General features: G+C 32.9%; 2 protein-coding genes across 4 annotated transcripts; both read right to left on the bottom strand.

The window, feature by feature from the left end:
• On the bottom strand, nucleotides 1–8,014 carry LOC114173171 (myosin-2 heavy chain). Of its 3 annotated transcripts, XM_028057418.1 has the most exons (18): nucleotides 7,727–8,014; nucleotides 7,079–7,137; nucleotides 6,820–6,913; nucleotides 6,605–6,713; nucleotides 6,489–6,527; nucleotides 6,033–6,116; nucleotides 5,876–5,937; nucleotides 5,249–5,351; nucleotides 4,852–4,992; nucleotides 4,536–4,604; nucleotides 4,383–4,439; nucleotides 4,042–4,302; nucleotides 3,248–3,331; nucleotides 3,002–3,112; nucleotides 2,472–2,542; nucleotides 1,231–1,455; nucleotides 775–868; nucleotides 1–565 (listed from the first exon to the last, which is right to left on the bottom strand). In XM_028057418.1, exons 2-18 carry the CDS (start codon nucleotides 7,134–7,136, stop codon nucleotides 251–253), a joined length of 1,977 nt encoding a protein of 658 aa, XP_027913219.1. In that variant the 5' UTR covers nucleotide 7,137; nucleotides 7,727–8,014; the 3' UTR covers nucleotides 1–250. The 3 variants fall into 3 exon arrangements, with proteins under 3 accessions (XP_027913219.1, XP_027913220.1, XP_027913221.1); XM_028057419.1 differs by lacking the exon at nucleotides 7,727–8,014 and having other exon boundaries at nucleotides 6,605–6,708; XM_028057420.1 differs by lacking the exon at nucleotides 7,727–8,014 and having other exon boundaries at nucleotides 6,489–6,514; nucleotides 6,605–6,708.
• A 1,904-nt stretch (nucleotides 8,015–9,918) lies between these two features.
• Nucleotides 9,919–11,061, bottom strand: LOC114173142 (cysteine-rich and transmembrane domain-containing protein WIH2-like). The gene is made up of 3 exons (XM_028057380.1): nucleotides 10,890–11,061; nucleotides 10,575–10,821; nucleotides 9,919–10,196 (listed from the first exon to the last, which is right to left on the bottom strand). Exons 1-3 carry the CDS (start codon nucleotides 10,942–10,944, stop codon nucleotides 10,151–10,153), a joined length of 348 nt encoding a protein of 115 aa, XP_027913181.1. The 5' UTR covers nucleotides 10,945–11,061; the 3' UTR covers nucleotides 9,919–10,150.
• Nucleotides 11,062–13,873: the final 2,812 nt, after the last annotated feature.

Below are 13,873 nucleotides of genomic sequence, written 5' to 3'. Positions count from 1 at the left end.
AAGTACAACAATCTTCAAAAGCACAATATAATGGAATGAATGCAGTCATAGAAACCATGAGTAGTGAAATAGTCGCAAAACAATTGGCATGCGACTAATCTTAGGCTTAGGGGCAAGGAAAAGTGCAGGTGCATGAGTTATAAACACAACAGGATTCATGACCCTGCAGGATCAAAGCAGGACAGGTTTCAACTACCAGCCGAATATACAAAGCACCTAAGATGACTTATATTATCACAGACAGAGCTGTTCATAGAACTTTTATACCAGGAACCAATACTATCTTGGTTTGCAAGTCCCTCAAAATCTGAGCCGAAAAAATCAAAAGCTCAACCATTTCAAGCCCTGCAGCAGAAACAGTATCCATCTTTTCATCACTGCCTTCGTGATCTCCCCTGTCAGTGCCCACGCTGTATCCAATGTAACTAATATCTGCCTCAACAGGCCAGCTGGTTGGCAAGGAGCTGCCAAGAGCAGTCCTCAAAAGTTCTGCTTCATGAATTACGTCACTAAGGATTTCTGAAACACCAGAAATTGTACCTTCCGAAGTCACACAATCCTTGGCCTAAAAACCATGTCAATACATTTTAGCTTTCAAGTTTCAAAAAGTAAACAGGGTATGGTTTCTGGTTAATCCATGTTAAAAGAGAGCTTAAGTTGAACAATTTCCCTTTGTGACCCAAAAAAATGCAATCTCAACGTGAAGTCCCCTCTTTCCCTGATCTCTCTCAAATATCAAAATTTTAACAGTTGTGAAACAAAACAGTATGATACCTTTGAAAGAGAGAGACGAAGCCTATGAATTGATGAAGTTAAATGTTCCATGCTTTCCATGCTTTCCTTAAGAGTTGCATTTTCAATCTTCATTCTGCTACACACAAGTAAACTATGTAAGTAAACAGAAGGCTGAAAAGTAACAACACACGTAATGCTATCTCAAAATAGATGAGATTGACATGGTTTAAAGTTTAAACTATCCAGAACCCGAAGGGATTAATTTTAGTGGAGTAAGGCAAAATCTTGTGTTTGACAAACCAAAGTCTAAGACCCTACTTATCTCGTTGGGGTGAATTAAATGTAAGTTCTCTGAAGTAATGAAAGGCTTTTTGTAATTGTACCTTGGACTGAGGGTATCATCCCTCTACCATAAAATTTTAATTACCCAAAAAACGTAAGTCTAGCCACAATCATCCATTAATGGAATAAAATCAGAAAACACAAATTTCATGCCTTGCGAAATCTATACTGCCGCTAGATTGATGATTGAAAGTTTTCCCTTCATTATTTGAACTACAGTCAACTTCATTTCCACTAACATCCAGGGGGGCAATCCATCGTCTCAAATAGGATTTCTTCAGTAAGTTCTTTAAAGTTCCATCTCTTTCACGAGTAACAAGCTTTCTGTCTCCAGTGTTGACTACACCTTTCTCTTGATTAGGTTCATTACCCAATTTTCTGCACATGCGTTAGAAACAAAAAATGACATTCCACATTAAAGGAGAATCTTTTGAAGTAGCAGGAGAAGGAAACACAACTAGAGTGGGATAAAATTCAACTGATAGCTGATGAATGATGAAGAATCCAATTGCTTGTAAAAAAAAATAGTAAGACATAAAAATAAGATTAAAGGAAGCGACATGGCTGAACTCTTATTGTTGCATAAATATATTCTATTACTTTGTTTGCGTGCAATACAATAAATCTAACTTTTATAAAATTATCAAGACTGAAAAGAAACACCAACAGCGTACCAGAAGAGAAAAGTAGGGTATATGAAGGGCAATCAAAGCCAATTAGACTCATGAAGACTTTGTAATTTCTATAGAAATAAGGTGGTGGTTGCTACTGTAGTTTAAAACAATAAGTTTCAGGGAAATAAAAAAGAAAGCACGCCTTTGAGCTTCATACTTCAGTATCATAAAGATAACTAGTGTTACTTTTAAACCTGAAAAATGAAAATAGTATACTGGTGTTGCATATAAGTTATTCGCATGATGTCCATCTGCTAAGCTTGAAGAGTTGAAGACAATCAAATTCATTTACTTGTGTAGTATTTTGCCCAACTCTTTTGTTAGTCTCCTTTCATTAAATGGAGAAGCCGAGACATAACTTTTACCAACGAACAAAAGGCCCAATAATAGAACCTTCACAGAAATTAATCAGAGGACTTATATTTTAAAGGATCGGGAAAGTACAAAAAATGTAAGTCAAATACTACCTTATAAGATACATGTACGAAAAATAGTATAGACAGCAAAGCATGTTAGTGCAACTTTATCCTTTAAAATAGTAAAATAACACAAGAACCAGAAGTATAAAAATACTATTTTCTTTTCAATGGACATATTTTTTGAAGAAGACAGATATGCTTTGGAAAAAATTCACTACAAAATAACAGGGAAACTGCGTAAAAATATACAGTGATGCAAAAATGATTGAATAAGCAACTGTCATCATTAAAGTAATCATACTCCAAAAGTAATTGATACTCCTGCTTCAATTGAGCCAATTCCATGAGAGCTTTCACCTTTTCATTAGTAACCTGAAGTTTAAAAAAAAAAAAAAACTTCCAAGTAAAAAGCTATTTGTGAACAGTAAATAATACCAACGATCTTTGTACACGTGATTCTAAAATTTTATTGCTTCAACACTATAGTTAGAGGCACAAAAGTTATTTCTACCATACTATTTACATATCTTGAAGAGGAACATAACATAGCTTCATTCATGAAAACTACGAATAAAAAATTACAAAAAAGAAAAGAAAAGAATATAGTAACCAATAATCCCTGGATGAGTTTAAGTTGGCTTTGGAAACCGATTTTATGAAGTTGAGTTAAATATAAACTCAGATAGTGCAAACAAACAACTAACATTCTTCTCAGACCAGATAGCCTATATGGTACACTAAACACAACCATAAAGCATTTTCTAGACTCTATTAGAACCAAGCTACTGGAATGTCAGTAATTCAAGTGTTCCAAGTGTTACAGACAAGTACCTGCAACAAGTTCCTCTGAAGTTCTTCAATTTTTCCTTGTAGGGCTGAATTCACATTGCTCTCCAGTAGATGTCTCTCTTCCTGCTGTGATAAAAGCAATAATGCATCAACCTGAAATATAAAACATGGTAAATATCAGGGAGCAAGATCGGAAGAAGTTGGAAGCACAAATATCTTGATTAGCGATCAGAAAAAGAGAAAGTAAATACACAATATGTTTAATAAACGTGAAGATGACAAAAATACCTTCTGTTGCAATGCCATTGCTAAAACATTTGATGCATCACCTTCTAAACTAGCACCCACTGACAGTGCCCAAGGACTGTTCCTCTGTGAAAGAGTAATAAAAAAATTAATGAATACCTAGTCTTGCATCTTGTAACTATCAACAAATATCAATAAAATGAAGACAGACTGTAAACTCGACCAAGTTAAGATATATTTGTTGCTACTTTTATAAGAGCACTGCCATTATTATACCATCATAATTAACGCATTTCAATTTAAAAATAAAAACTCATGAACTTCTTTATTGTATTAAAAAACAGATTATTTTGTAAAAGCTGTAGGAAAACCCACTGCATTCTTTGTTATAAGGCTGGCTTGATTTCAGCTTGGAAGTAATCAGGTGAGCATGAGAGTATTACATCTGCCATAAAACTTACACATGATTGGGCTGGTCACATTGCCATTGAAAGTGACTAGCCCAATTTCAGCTTGACAACTACTGAACTGATTGAAAAACTCATTTTCTTAGGTTTTTATGTCATTCTTTTCTATCTACATCTCTTCTTTTTAGTCCACTGTTTTAATTTGTAATTGCAAGTGTAATACTATAATATTTTTAATTCTCAACCATGAAAATATTAAAGAAAAGCATGTGTATGTCCGTATATAAAATAAATCATATTCCTTTACTACACTATGCACTATCTATAGATCTACAAGTATCGTATTTCTACAAGTGCACTATTTGCTATAAACAAAAGTGAGCTATCGCTTTTGTAAAAGGGATTCAGTATTAGCATGGAGTTCCAAACCTTGTACTCAGAGATAGGTTTAGCTTGAGGACTTATATGTATATCAACACCTTCAGATTCTTCTAGTTCTGCATCTCTTTGAAGGGTCAAATTTGGTACGGTACTCAGATCAAAACTCTGGATTTTTTCATCAATCACATTGGTTATGGATTTAATAATGGATTCTCCATCACCAAGTAAGTTCTTAATTTCATCCCTACACTTAGAATGACAATGTTTCAAGTCTGCTATGCCGTTCTGAACCACTTTGTCCATAGAAATCTGCAAATAAGTCATCAGAATCCCAGAATAAACAGATGTATTAAAATGACATTTTGATTCCAAATTTTAAAAGTACTCACTTGGTTCTTTTCCAGTACGTTGACTCTCTTCTTCAAGTGATTTTCAATTTCCAAGCCCTAAAGCATCCAAAACAGAGTAAGAAATAACTGATAATTGAAAATTAGGGTTGCCTAGACAGCAATAAGCTGATAACAAAGATAATTAGATCATACCACCCTCAGTTTATTTTGAAGATATTCCATGGAATTCCTAAGTCTCTCCAGCTGTTCTTCTAATGCACTCTGTCTGAGAAAGTGTTATTCACAAAATGTGCAGAGTATATAATCTCAATACAGTAATCACCTATGTAACAACAGTCAACTGTTATCACATAAGTAAATAGCATGCCAAATCAAACTACGTTCCAAAGGATGTGGTGAGTTATAGCAAGTCATGCTGGATAGCATACTGAACAACCAGCATAACATAACGAACACATCATCTGATAATCAAGGAAAGAGAATATAACAATGGTTTTTGAAATCTTACAACGTATTTAGAGGTGGAAGCATCATTGAAACTCCAAGCCTCCTCAGGGTCACCCAAAAGACATGCACATTTCTCATCCCAACTTGTATCTTCAAATTCCTTCACAGAATGTTGCCTGATCTGAAAGAACTTATTAATTACCTGAAATTCATAAAAACATACAGAGAGAGAACCAAAGTTGAGTCATGTATTTAAGATCCATTAAATGCCAAAACAAATGTGTTATTATAAATTGTATATTGAAGAACTTGATAGGATATATGCAGGATAACTCTTTTTCAAGTATTAGTTTTGTATCCTAAGAAACCATTGGATAAGCTTTGTACTGACTAACAAAGGAAATAAAAAATGAAAGATAGAGTCACAGAGGAGGGAGGAGGGAGAGCGAGAACACTACTTTCTTGAAGTTTTCATTTTGCTTCATATGTACTGCTTGATCAATCTGCAGAGCATCATTAAATTCCTTTAGTTTAAGACAATCTGCGGTGAGCTCCTCTACCCTGTGTTAAACATAGGTTGCAAGTAAAATAAAAATTGTTTTCCCACGTAAACATATCCTACATGTCATAGAAAACAAGATCATACAGAACAGAGGTATAGGTAGGTAATCATATAATAGGCACATAAGTTTTAACCTTTCAATCTTGTTTAGCAAATTACCTTACAGAAAATAAGGCCCTCCATATAAAGAGAACAGACACACTAGCAACATACAACAACAGTTTCAACTGAAATAAATGTAGAATATATGAAAATACAACATACCAAATTTGCCATGTAAGATGAATAAATCATTTAAAATGGAAAACCATAGGTGAGAAAAAGTAAAACAAGTTTCTTCTATTAAGAATGGTTGTTATAATTCTTGGGTGGATCTCAAAATGTTACACCAAACATAATCAAGCAACAAGTGCATCATCACCGTATATTTACATAAAATAAAAACAGGATCTTTTCTCAGACATCCTAAGCCACCTATCTTTATTGATGTGTAAGCACTAAAATGACACAAAGATTGAGATACCTCTGGTGGATGCCATGTATTTGTTGCAACACTGTCTCCTCCTTTTCTTTGGCCTTTTCAGCCTGTTAATATAAAGGAATTTTGAGATTATCAACCACAAAAAAACTACGAAGTACTAAAAACGATATTCTTTAAGGAAAACAGACAATATTGTAACCTCAATTATTGCTTGATCCCTTTCAGCGAAAGCAGTAGCCATACAACCTTGGAAAAATTTTACCTGCTTCTCAGCTTCCATGTTCTGAACATTAAATTTGAAGTCACTAGTAACACTATTCCTCATGGACAACTCAGTCAAAGTACAAACCAAAACCATCAACCTCACAAGTCACATCAGTAAGAACATGTTAACTCTTTCAAGAAACTATAGCATGATCACAATCAATTTATAAATTGGATTAAGAATGTTCGCCATCATGTTCTCACCATAATCCATTATAAGACTTTCAACTAAGTGTAAAAAAAACTCAGACAAATAAATGTAATCAGTTTGTAATTTCGCATCCAGCAACTCTCCACAGGTTGCTAAAGCTGGACAGCAATTCCTCATGCAATCTCAATGCTAGAGTGTAAAACAAAATGAAGAACAACGGGTGAGGAGAAAGAGAGAGACCTTCGAAACCTCAGCGTTGTGCAGATCTGCAAGTTGACCCTGAATATAGTAAAGTAAATATGTAAACAAAATATAAGGAATTTTACGCCACAAAGTCAAAATATTCAGTAACTCACTTTAATTCTGTATGCCTCAGAAAGCTCCTCTTGCAGATTTAGATTGTCTCTTGAGCAAGCGGCCAACTTCTTTTTCAAACTCTCAATCTCCTGCTCCAATCCAGCTGTCCTAATTGGGCATAGAATTGAATATAATAGATACTCTTTGTTGGCATTAAGACAACATGTAATCATTGGATGTAGATTGCCTTAAGAATAGGAAAATAAACAGATACCGTTGAAAATGCATTCGGGTAGCTACAGCAAGATATCCAGGCCCAGCTTGCTGCATGCATAACTGTTCGATATCCTTGTGTAATTCATCACGCTCTACAAAATTATATACTGTGTAAGTTCAATGACTTCAATGCCAGATAAAATTTTACAGGAGACAACAGTTTAATCAAATCAACATCAGTCTAGTGTTCTTACTAAACCTAAAACGACCCGTTGTAAGAGAGTTAAAGTAACATGTACAATAAAAAATGCACATACCCCGTTCCAGTTGTTCTATGCGAGCCAACAATGATTCGTCATCTGAACTCTCTGCCATTCTGGGGGAAAAAACCATTAAATCAACAAAAGTTGAAAGCTCAATTACTGTCAAACCCAAAGTTCGAAGATCATACCATCGAATGAAGCGCAAAAGATTCACAAAGAGAATAAGACAAATTCGAAGCACTAAGATTGCAGTTCAAAAGCTAACTCCACTAAGCCTTTTATACTCAAATGAAGAACTAATGAGTTTGTATAATGCTTCCTATTACGTGTCGTTTAAGTCGAAAAGTATATCAGAATGAACAAAAACAGCAAAATTTCACCACGCAATTATAGGACGGATGACGGATCCTATACTACAAAAAATGCACCAAAAGAAGAGTTCTATTTCTTGAAAATTCTGCAAATTACTCCATAAGAGGGGTAAAAAGAGGCCAAAAAACCAGGTGTGAGTGTCAATAACATGAATTGGGTTAATTTCCTCCGAAAACAGAAATCTAATGAAGAAGCACAATCCTTGTACTCCCAATCCCAAAAAACAAAACCAACCTTATTGTAAAAAATCAATTCCAAATAGTAACAAAATAATCTGTACACGGATAACAATAAACTAAAAAGTATGAATGATGAGAGCATGGAGATGACCTGGAATTGAAAAAGCGAGATAAAATTGAAACGAAGGGTCTTCAAATCGCCGATAAAGCTCAGCGAATTCGAATGGTTTCTGAAATTCTACCAACTTCGGTGAAAGGATTTCGTAACAAATGGGAAAGGGAAGGCGATACCAAAAGAATTAGTAACCAAGGCGATTAAAATAATCTTAATCTATTTTATTTTATTTACGAACTTGTTTACTGGAAACTCAAGAAAAGAGCAACGACGGTGACTCTTTTCCGTTTCCACAGTAAACTTTCTCTTCTTTTCTTTGGGTAAAAACCGAAAGGAAGACAATTTATACAAGATTTTGTAACATGTAATGGGATGCTTTAAAGAACTTGCAAAATCTTTAAAATTTTATATGTAAGATAAATATTCACATTTCAATGTATATTAAAGAATATGTCTGGTGCCAACATAATTTTCATGAGATAAACTTAAGCTCTCGTTTTCTGTAATGTTTATTTAAAATAATAATAATAATAATAATAATAATAATAATAATACTTTTTCATATAATTTTTCCTCTTATGACTTATAATGTTATCCTATCTAATATGTTGAGTTATAATTTAAATATAACATATGTTTCACTTAAATTCTCCATTCATATATTACACAAATCTTAAAAAAAAAAAAGTCAACGTGTTATTTAACACATCTTTTAATAATATTTTTAACCATTAATTAAAATGCATAATAGATTATTTATTTTTTAGCTGCATGACTTTTTTAATAAGTTTTGTGCATATAGATTTATAGTTTACAATAAAAAAAATCATCCAATAGTAAAAGATTATATATTAAAAAAATATGTTTTAATTGTATTGCTAAAACTTTTCTTAAGTGAACTACCAATTAATTAATATATAATCAACTTAAATAGTACTTGGAGTTAACAAAAAGTCACATTTGAAAGAAGTATTAGTATCGGTTGCTACACTAATTAGTCACGCATGTTTTACTATAAAATGTATAGAGTTCTACTAAGACAAGAATCCAGTTTTCTTTTAATATACCATTTTGAGTTTAAATTATGTTAGTTGTTGTTGAATCATGAAGATATACTTAGGTATTGATTTGAGAAACTATAATTAAATTTTCTCAACAGTACAATGAAATATTTGTTTTCGCTTGCATTATAGTTTTTCTTTATAATTAATTGATGTAAGATTTTTAATATACTTTCTCTCATTAAAAACGTCATAAAAGTCTCATAATAATATACTAAGTTTAAATTACAACTAGGTTACTCTGAATGACTCTAATATTATAGACAATATATTAAATTTATCTCAATTCTACAAAATTGACCTATTAAAAAAGATGTATCGTCACTTATACGTTACGTTGCAATTTAGTCTTATCTCTGATAAATTTGATATCTCTAAGTAGTATTTATAAACCTATAAAAATAATTAGTGGTTCTCAGTGAACGTGTTTACCATAGAGTGCATATAATGTGGTAGCGGTCATATTTGTTTTATCATTTATTTTTTCATTTAAAATATTTCAATCAATGGAAAATTATACTACGATGGAAATAAAAAAAAAATTAGAATTATAGTAACATTGTCCTACAAGAATTTAATATCCAAATAAAGAAAACGTAATTTTCTTCGTTTGTAATGAATGGTTTTGAAATTTTCTATTGTATTTTGTTTCATTTTTATTCAACAGTAAATGCATATTAATCATTTATATGTAAATTAGTAAAACAATTACACTTGTAAAAAAAATATTAAAATTTAGAACAAATAAAAAAATCTAATAAATGTCATTAAAAATAAACAGACTAATTACATCACTTCATTCACACACTTGAACTATTTGACAAACCCAATACAGTTTCACTATAACCATTTTATAAAGTAGGGGAGGAACCTATAGTTGTGGGAATAGACTTATTACCCACCAAGAGTTTAAACCTGTCGAAATTGAATAAAATCCAAGACAACAATTCACCATTAATATGTCTTGGAAAGTAAAATCTATTTAAAACATACATACCCGAACATAAATTAGAAAAACCTGTCTTGTTGCATTTGCAACAACATAAAGAATCAAACAATTTTACTTTTGACATGACTTCAGACAATATAACCTATGGGGTGTATGTATATTAATGAAAAATTCCAATTGAAGTAATTACAGTGCATTCGTTGTTTATGTTTTGATGGTTTGGGGGGAGAAGGAGCATGAAGGTATAACTTTCTTAGCAATAAAACCATGTGAATGAAGCAGTTTGAGGTTTGGAAGAAAATAGAAGATCATATTATTTAACAAAAAGTAAAAAAAGTGAACAAGGGACAAGGTAAAGCAAAGAAAAGAGAGAAAAAAGAGAGAAATTTAATCGAGTTCAATGCTGAAACAAACTTCATCGAGTTCAGTTTGTGCAAAACAAATGTCATCTCAGAAGCACGCATCCAATAGGCAGCAGCAGCAGAGAGCAGCCAAACTGCACAATTCACAAATTCCACAAAATCAATATCAGCACACAACAATGCAGTGCCATGGCATGTGCCATTTCTCACTGCTAAATATGAAAAACAAACACTAATAAAAAAACATGTCAAATTCAAATCCCGTAATTCAAAATTTGTTATGTGAATAACAGTATTTTATTCAAACAGTGGGTCCACGCAAAGAACAGGTCCAGTAATACGGAGTCTCCAAGAAAATAATGTAAAGAAGCAGTTACGAATAGAGCGCACAATAGCTAATTATGTCTAACGTTGCGCCGGCAACGGTCACCGAGTCAACTCGGAAAGAGCCGGATCGGATCTGACTCAGCGATCGAAATTAGAGAGATTGAGAGAGAGAGAGAGAGACGCACCAGCCTTCCAAACAACCAGAGCTCTGTGAATTTTGTTGCCGCGGGGGCGGAGGCGGAGCGTATTGAGGAGCGTAGGGCGGCGGAGGGTAGCCCTGGGCGGGGTAGGGCGGCGGAGGATAGCCTTGTGGGGGATAGGCTTGCTGTGGGGGATATCCTTGCTGCGGGGGATATCCGGGAGGCGGGTATCCCGGCGGCGGGTATCCCGGCGGTGGATATCCTTCCTTTCCGTAACCCTCCGGCGGATAACCTGAGAAAGAAAAGAACAAGAATGTGAACAAGAACAATAATGAAAATGAATCGGAATGGAGGAGGAACCTTGCGGCGGTGGAACTCCGACGGGTGGTTGCTGATTCGGATTGTAATAACTCATTGGGTTGCGGTGTAATGAAGATCGGAATGAGATGATTGGATGAACGAATGAAAGAATGAATCAGAGAGAACAAGGATTGGGGTATATCTCCGTACACCCAATAAATTATTTTTTGCATTTTCTCACTTTATATACACTCTGTAAAACACCTCTGCACACACCAAATCACTACTTTCTTTTATTAATTCTTAATTTACAATTCCTAATCTTACTTTTTTTATCACTCTACACTCATATTGTTACTGTTTAAATGCGGTAAATACGTGTGAATTTATTATCTATCATAATCGTAACAACCCAACTTTCCATGTACTATAATATATAATATATAATATATAATATATAATATATAACCGAGCTTATACATATTTGGTATTAAAACGTAACATAAAATTTATAGACTTGTATAAAACATATAGAAACTGTATTATACATAGTCTCTCGTAATAAAAGATTTATCATATAATTATAAATATATTATCTTTCATTTAACAATTAGTAGTTTATTCCGCCATTAACCATATCAAATCACATATTTAACTTTTCAGACATCATAACTTAACAAAACCTTCGAAAGACTCGGTGTACATTGACTATGTTTTAGGACTATGTCCCTGCTATACTATGCTCCTATTTTTAAGATCTTTCTTTTTCATCTATCTCATGTACATATCTCGAACCCATAATATAATATGTAAGTTTAACCTTGAAGTTAAACTCACGTGATGATCTCTTTTAACTCTTGCTCTAAATATTTTTGTTTATGTAAATCAAATCCTCAGCAGAGTTAGAATAATCAGAATATAAGTCATTTTATTAAAATGGGTTGAAATCAATGAGTTAATCTAGTTCATCACGGATTAGGTTAAATTTCTTTTACAAATTTCAATACGGATTAATTTTTGACCCGGCTCATCTAGAATTTGATTCATCCGAGTTGAACCCGTAGTGAGCCAGGTTTAGTAAACCAACCCGCAGATAAAGGGGTCACACAAGTATTTTTTATTTTTTGTATTAAGTTGAGTTTTATATTTGGGTCATGTTAGTTTTTTTTTATCTAACACATAAATAATTTGTATTTTTTTATTTTGGTTTGTATTTAGATTGTATTAAAGTTTATTTTAGATTTTAATTAGAATTACAATTTAGTTTTGACCGAAAAAAAAATTATATTTTTTTAATTAAGTGAACCCGTGAGTCAATCCGTTTAACCCATCAACCTGTGCTGGGCCAGACCAGGTTCAAAATTTGTTGGCTCGCTAAAAAGTGAACCAAATTGAGTTAGCTCATTAAATCATTAACCCGTGGTGGGTCGTACCGAATCGAGCTAGGTTACCCGTTTTAACAGCTTTACATTTTATAAATAAACAAACTCTTTATAATAAAAATCTATTTATAATTTAGTTTGTTTTTATTAATAAGATATACTTATATAATTTTATTATAAATACCCGTATACTAGGTCTTCACAATAATTATTAACTTTTATAAATTAAAACTCAAACCAAAAGTAATTTGTAATTAATTGATGATAAAACGAATGTACATTACATTATCGTTAAACTAATTTAAAAGTTTTTGATACCAAAAGACATGAAATTAACTCTGGTATATTCATACTTTGCTGGAGAAGTGGAATGCAAAGACATGGTTATGAATGAAGAAATGGAAACATATTGGCAGAATAATGATTGGAAGTGGAATAGTGTTTTTGTAGGCTGTCACAGCGAGATTGTTAGCTTGGCCATGTGCACCAAATTGAAACTTCCATTATTGAATTTGAAATGCCAAAATAATTCTTCTCTTCACTTATCTATCTTTTTCCGATCGCAAAACAATTAGATGGCAAAGCAGATTAGTTCGGTCCATTTTGGTCCGTTCACGTTTTGGTCTGCAAAGTGCAGATCGGGTTGGTCCGTCCCATAGTTTAATTTCGGGTTCACTTTTCTGACCTGTTCCATCTTGTGGATTGGTCTGCGGGCTGGCCCGCATTTGTGATGAGTAAAATATTTTTTTTTTGTTGAGCAAATTTTATTTTTTTAGTTTTTCATAATAATAATTGATATTCATTTTCTATCAAAATAATTCCAATTAGTTTACCTAATCAAAGACAATAAAAATAACAACGAAGATTATAACTAAAATACAATAGCAACATGTCACCTTACAAAACATCTACTTAAAAATGCATAAAAAGATATTCCATATACAAAAATTAAAATCATTGTCTTATATACAATGATTATACATAAACAAAATAACAATAATAAAAATAAAAGGAACTTAAAGAAACAACATGATGAATGATGTGAAAACTAAAAAAATGAGAACATGTAATTTTATAAACGGGCCCGCGTGGATTGCGAGCTCATGGGACGGACCATTGCGGGTCAGTGAGTTCAACATCCCAACCTATCCCGTATTTTTTTTGTGCAGGCCTGTGAACTAGCCCGACCCGAATTGCCATCCCTAAAAGCAAATAACCAAACCTTATTCTTACTCGTGGAAGAAACCCCAAAAAATTCTTATGTTTTGCATATCACAAATGCCAAATAGAGTCCATTTTCAATTTCATACCCAACAAGGTGTATACTTCATTATTGTTGGAAAGAAAAAAGAAACACAACTAACAAGTTCAAAAACAATCAAGCAAGGAAAAAAAAAAGTTTTGCATAATTCTCCATCTTGGGCTGGGTGGATATAGGATTGGGCTTAATGGCCCATATCAGATAACACACAATTTGTAAGACTTTCAGATTAAGTTTTTTGGAACACGTGTGATGTCTTTCAGAATAAGTTTTCAAAACAAACTATCTAACACATGACATGCATGATGAATGAGTTTTTTTTGGAACAAACATTTTTCTACAACGGTAACGGTGTACTGTTGTGGAAAGAGTATTTTAGTCTTTTTCTATTATTTTACGGG

The sequence above is a fragment of the Vigna unguiculata genome, chromosome 2 (genome assembly GCF_004118075.2).
Source record: "Vigna unguiculata cultivar IT97K-499-35 chromosome 2, ASM411807v1, whole genome shotgun sequence".
NCBI classification, from domain to species: domain Eukaryota; kingdom Viridiplantae; phylum Streptophyta; class Magnoliopsida; order Fabales; family Fabaceae; genus Vigna; species Vigna unguiculata.
The sequence above is the reverse complement of the archived record's forward strand: the minus strand, read 5'-3'. Positions and strand labels throughout refer to the sequence as shown.

What these genes read in the sequence shown, in the direction of transcription:
- LOC114173171 (XM_028057418.1), bottom strand. Translation starts at nt 7,136, where the DNA reads ATGGCAGAGAGTTCAGATGACGAATCATTGTTGGCTCGCATAGAACAA. An exon ending in ACCCGAATGCATTTTCAACG is followed by an intron (nt 6,714 to 6,819) that starts GTATCTGTTTAT and finishes ATGCCCAATTAG; the next exon opens with GACAGCTGGATTGGAGCAGG. An exon ending in CTTCCACCTCTAAATACGTT is followed by an intron (nt 4,605 to 4,851) that starts GTAAGATTTCAA and finishes TTTCTCAGACAG; the next exon opens with AGTGCATTAGAAGAACAGCT.
- LOC114173142 (XM_028057380.1), bottom strand. Translation starts at nt 10,944, where the DNA reads ATGAGTTATTACAATCCGAATCAGCAACCACCCGTCGGAGTTCCACCG. An exon ending in CGGAGTTCCACCGCCGCAAG is followed by an intron (nt 10,822 to 10,889) that starts GTTCCTCCTCCA and finishes TTTCTTTCTCAG; the next exon opens with GTTATCCGCCGGAGGGTTAC. An exon ending in TCTGGTTGTTTGGAAGGCTG is followed by an intron (nt 10,197 to 10,574) that starts GTGCGTCTCTCT and finishes TGAATTGTGCAG; the next exon opens with TTTGGCTGCTCTCTGCTGCT.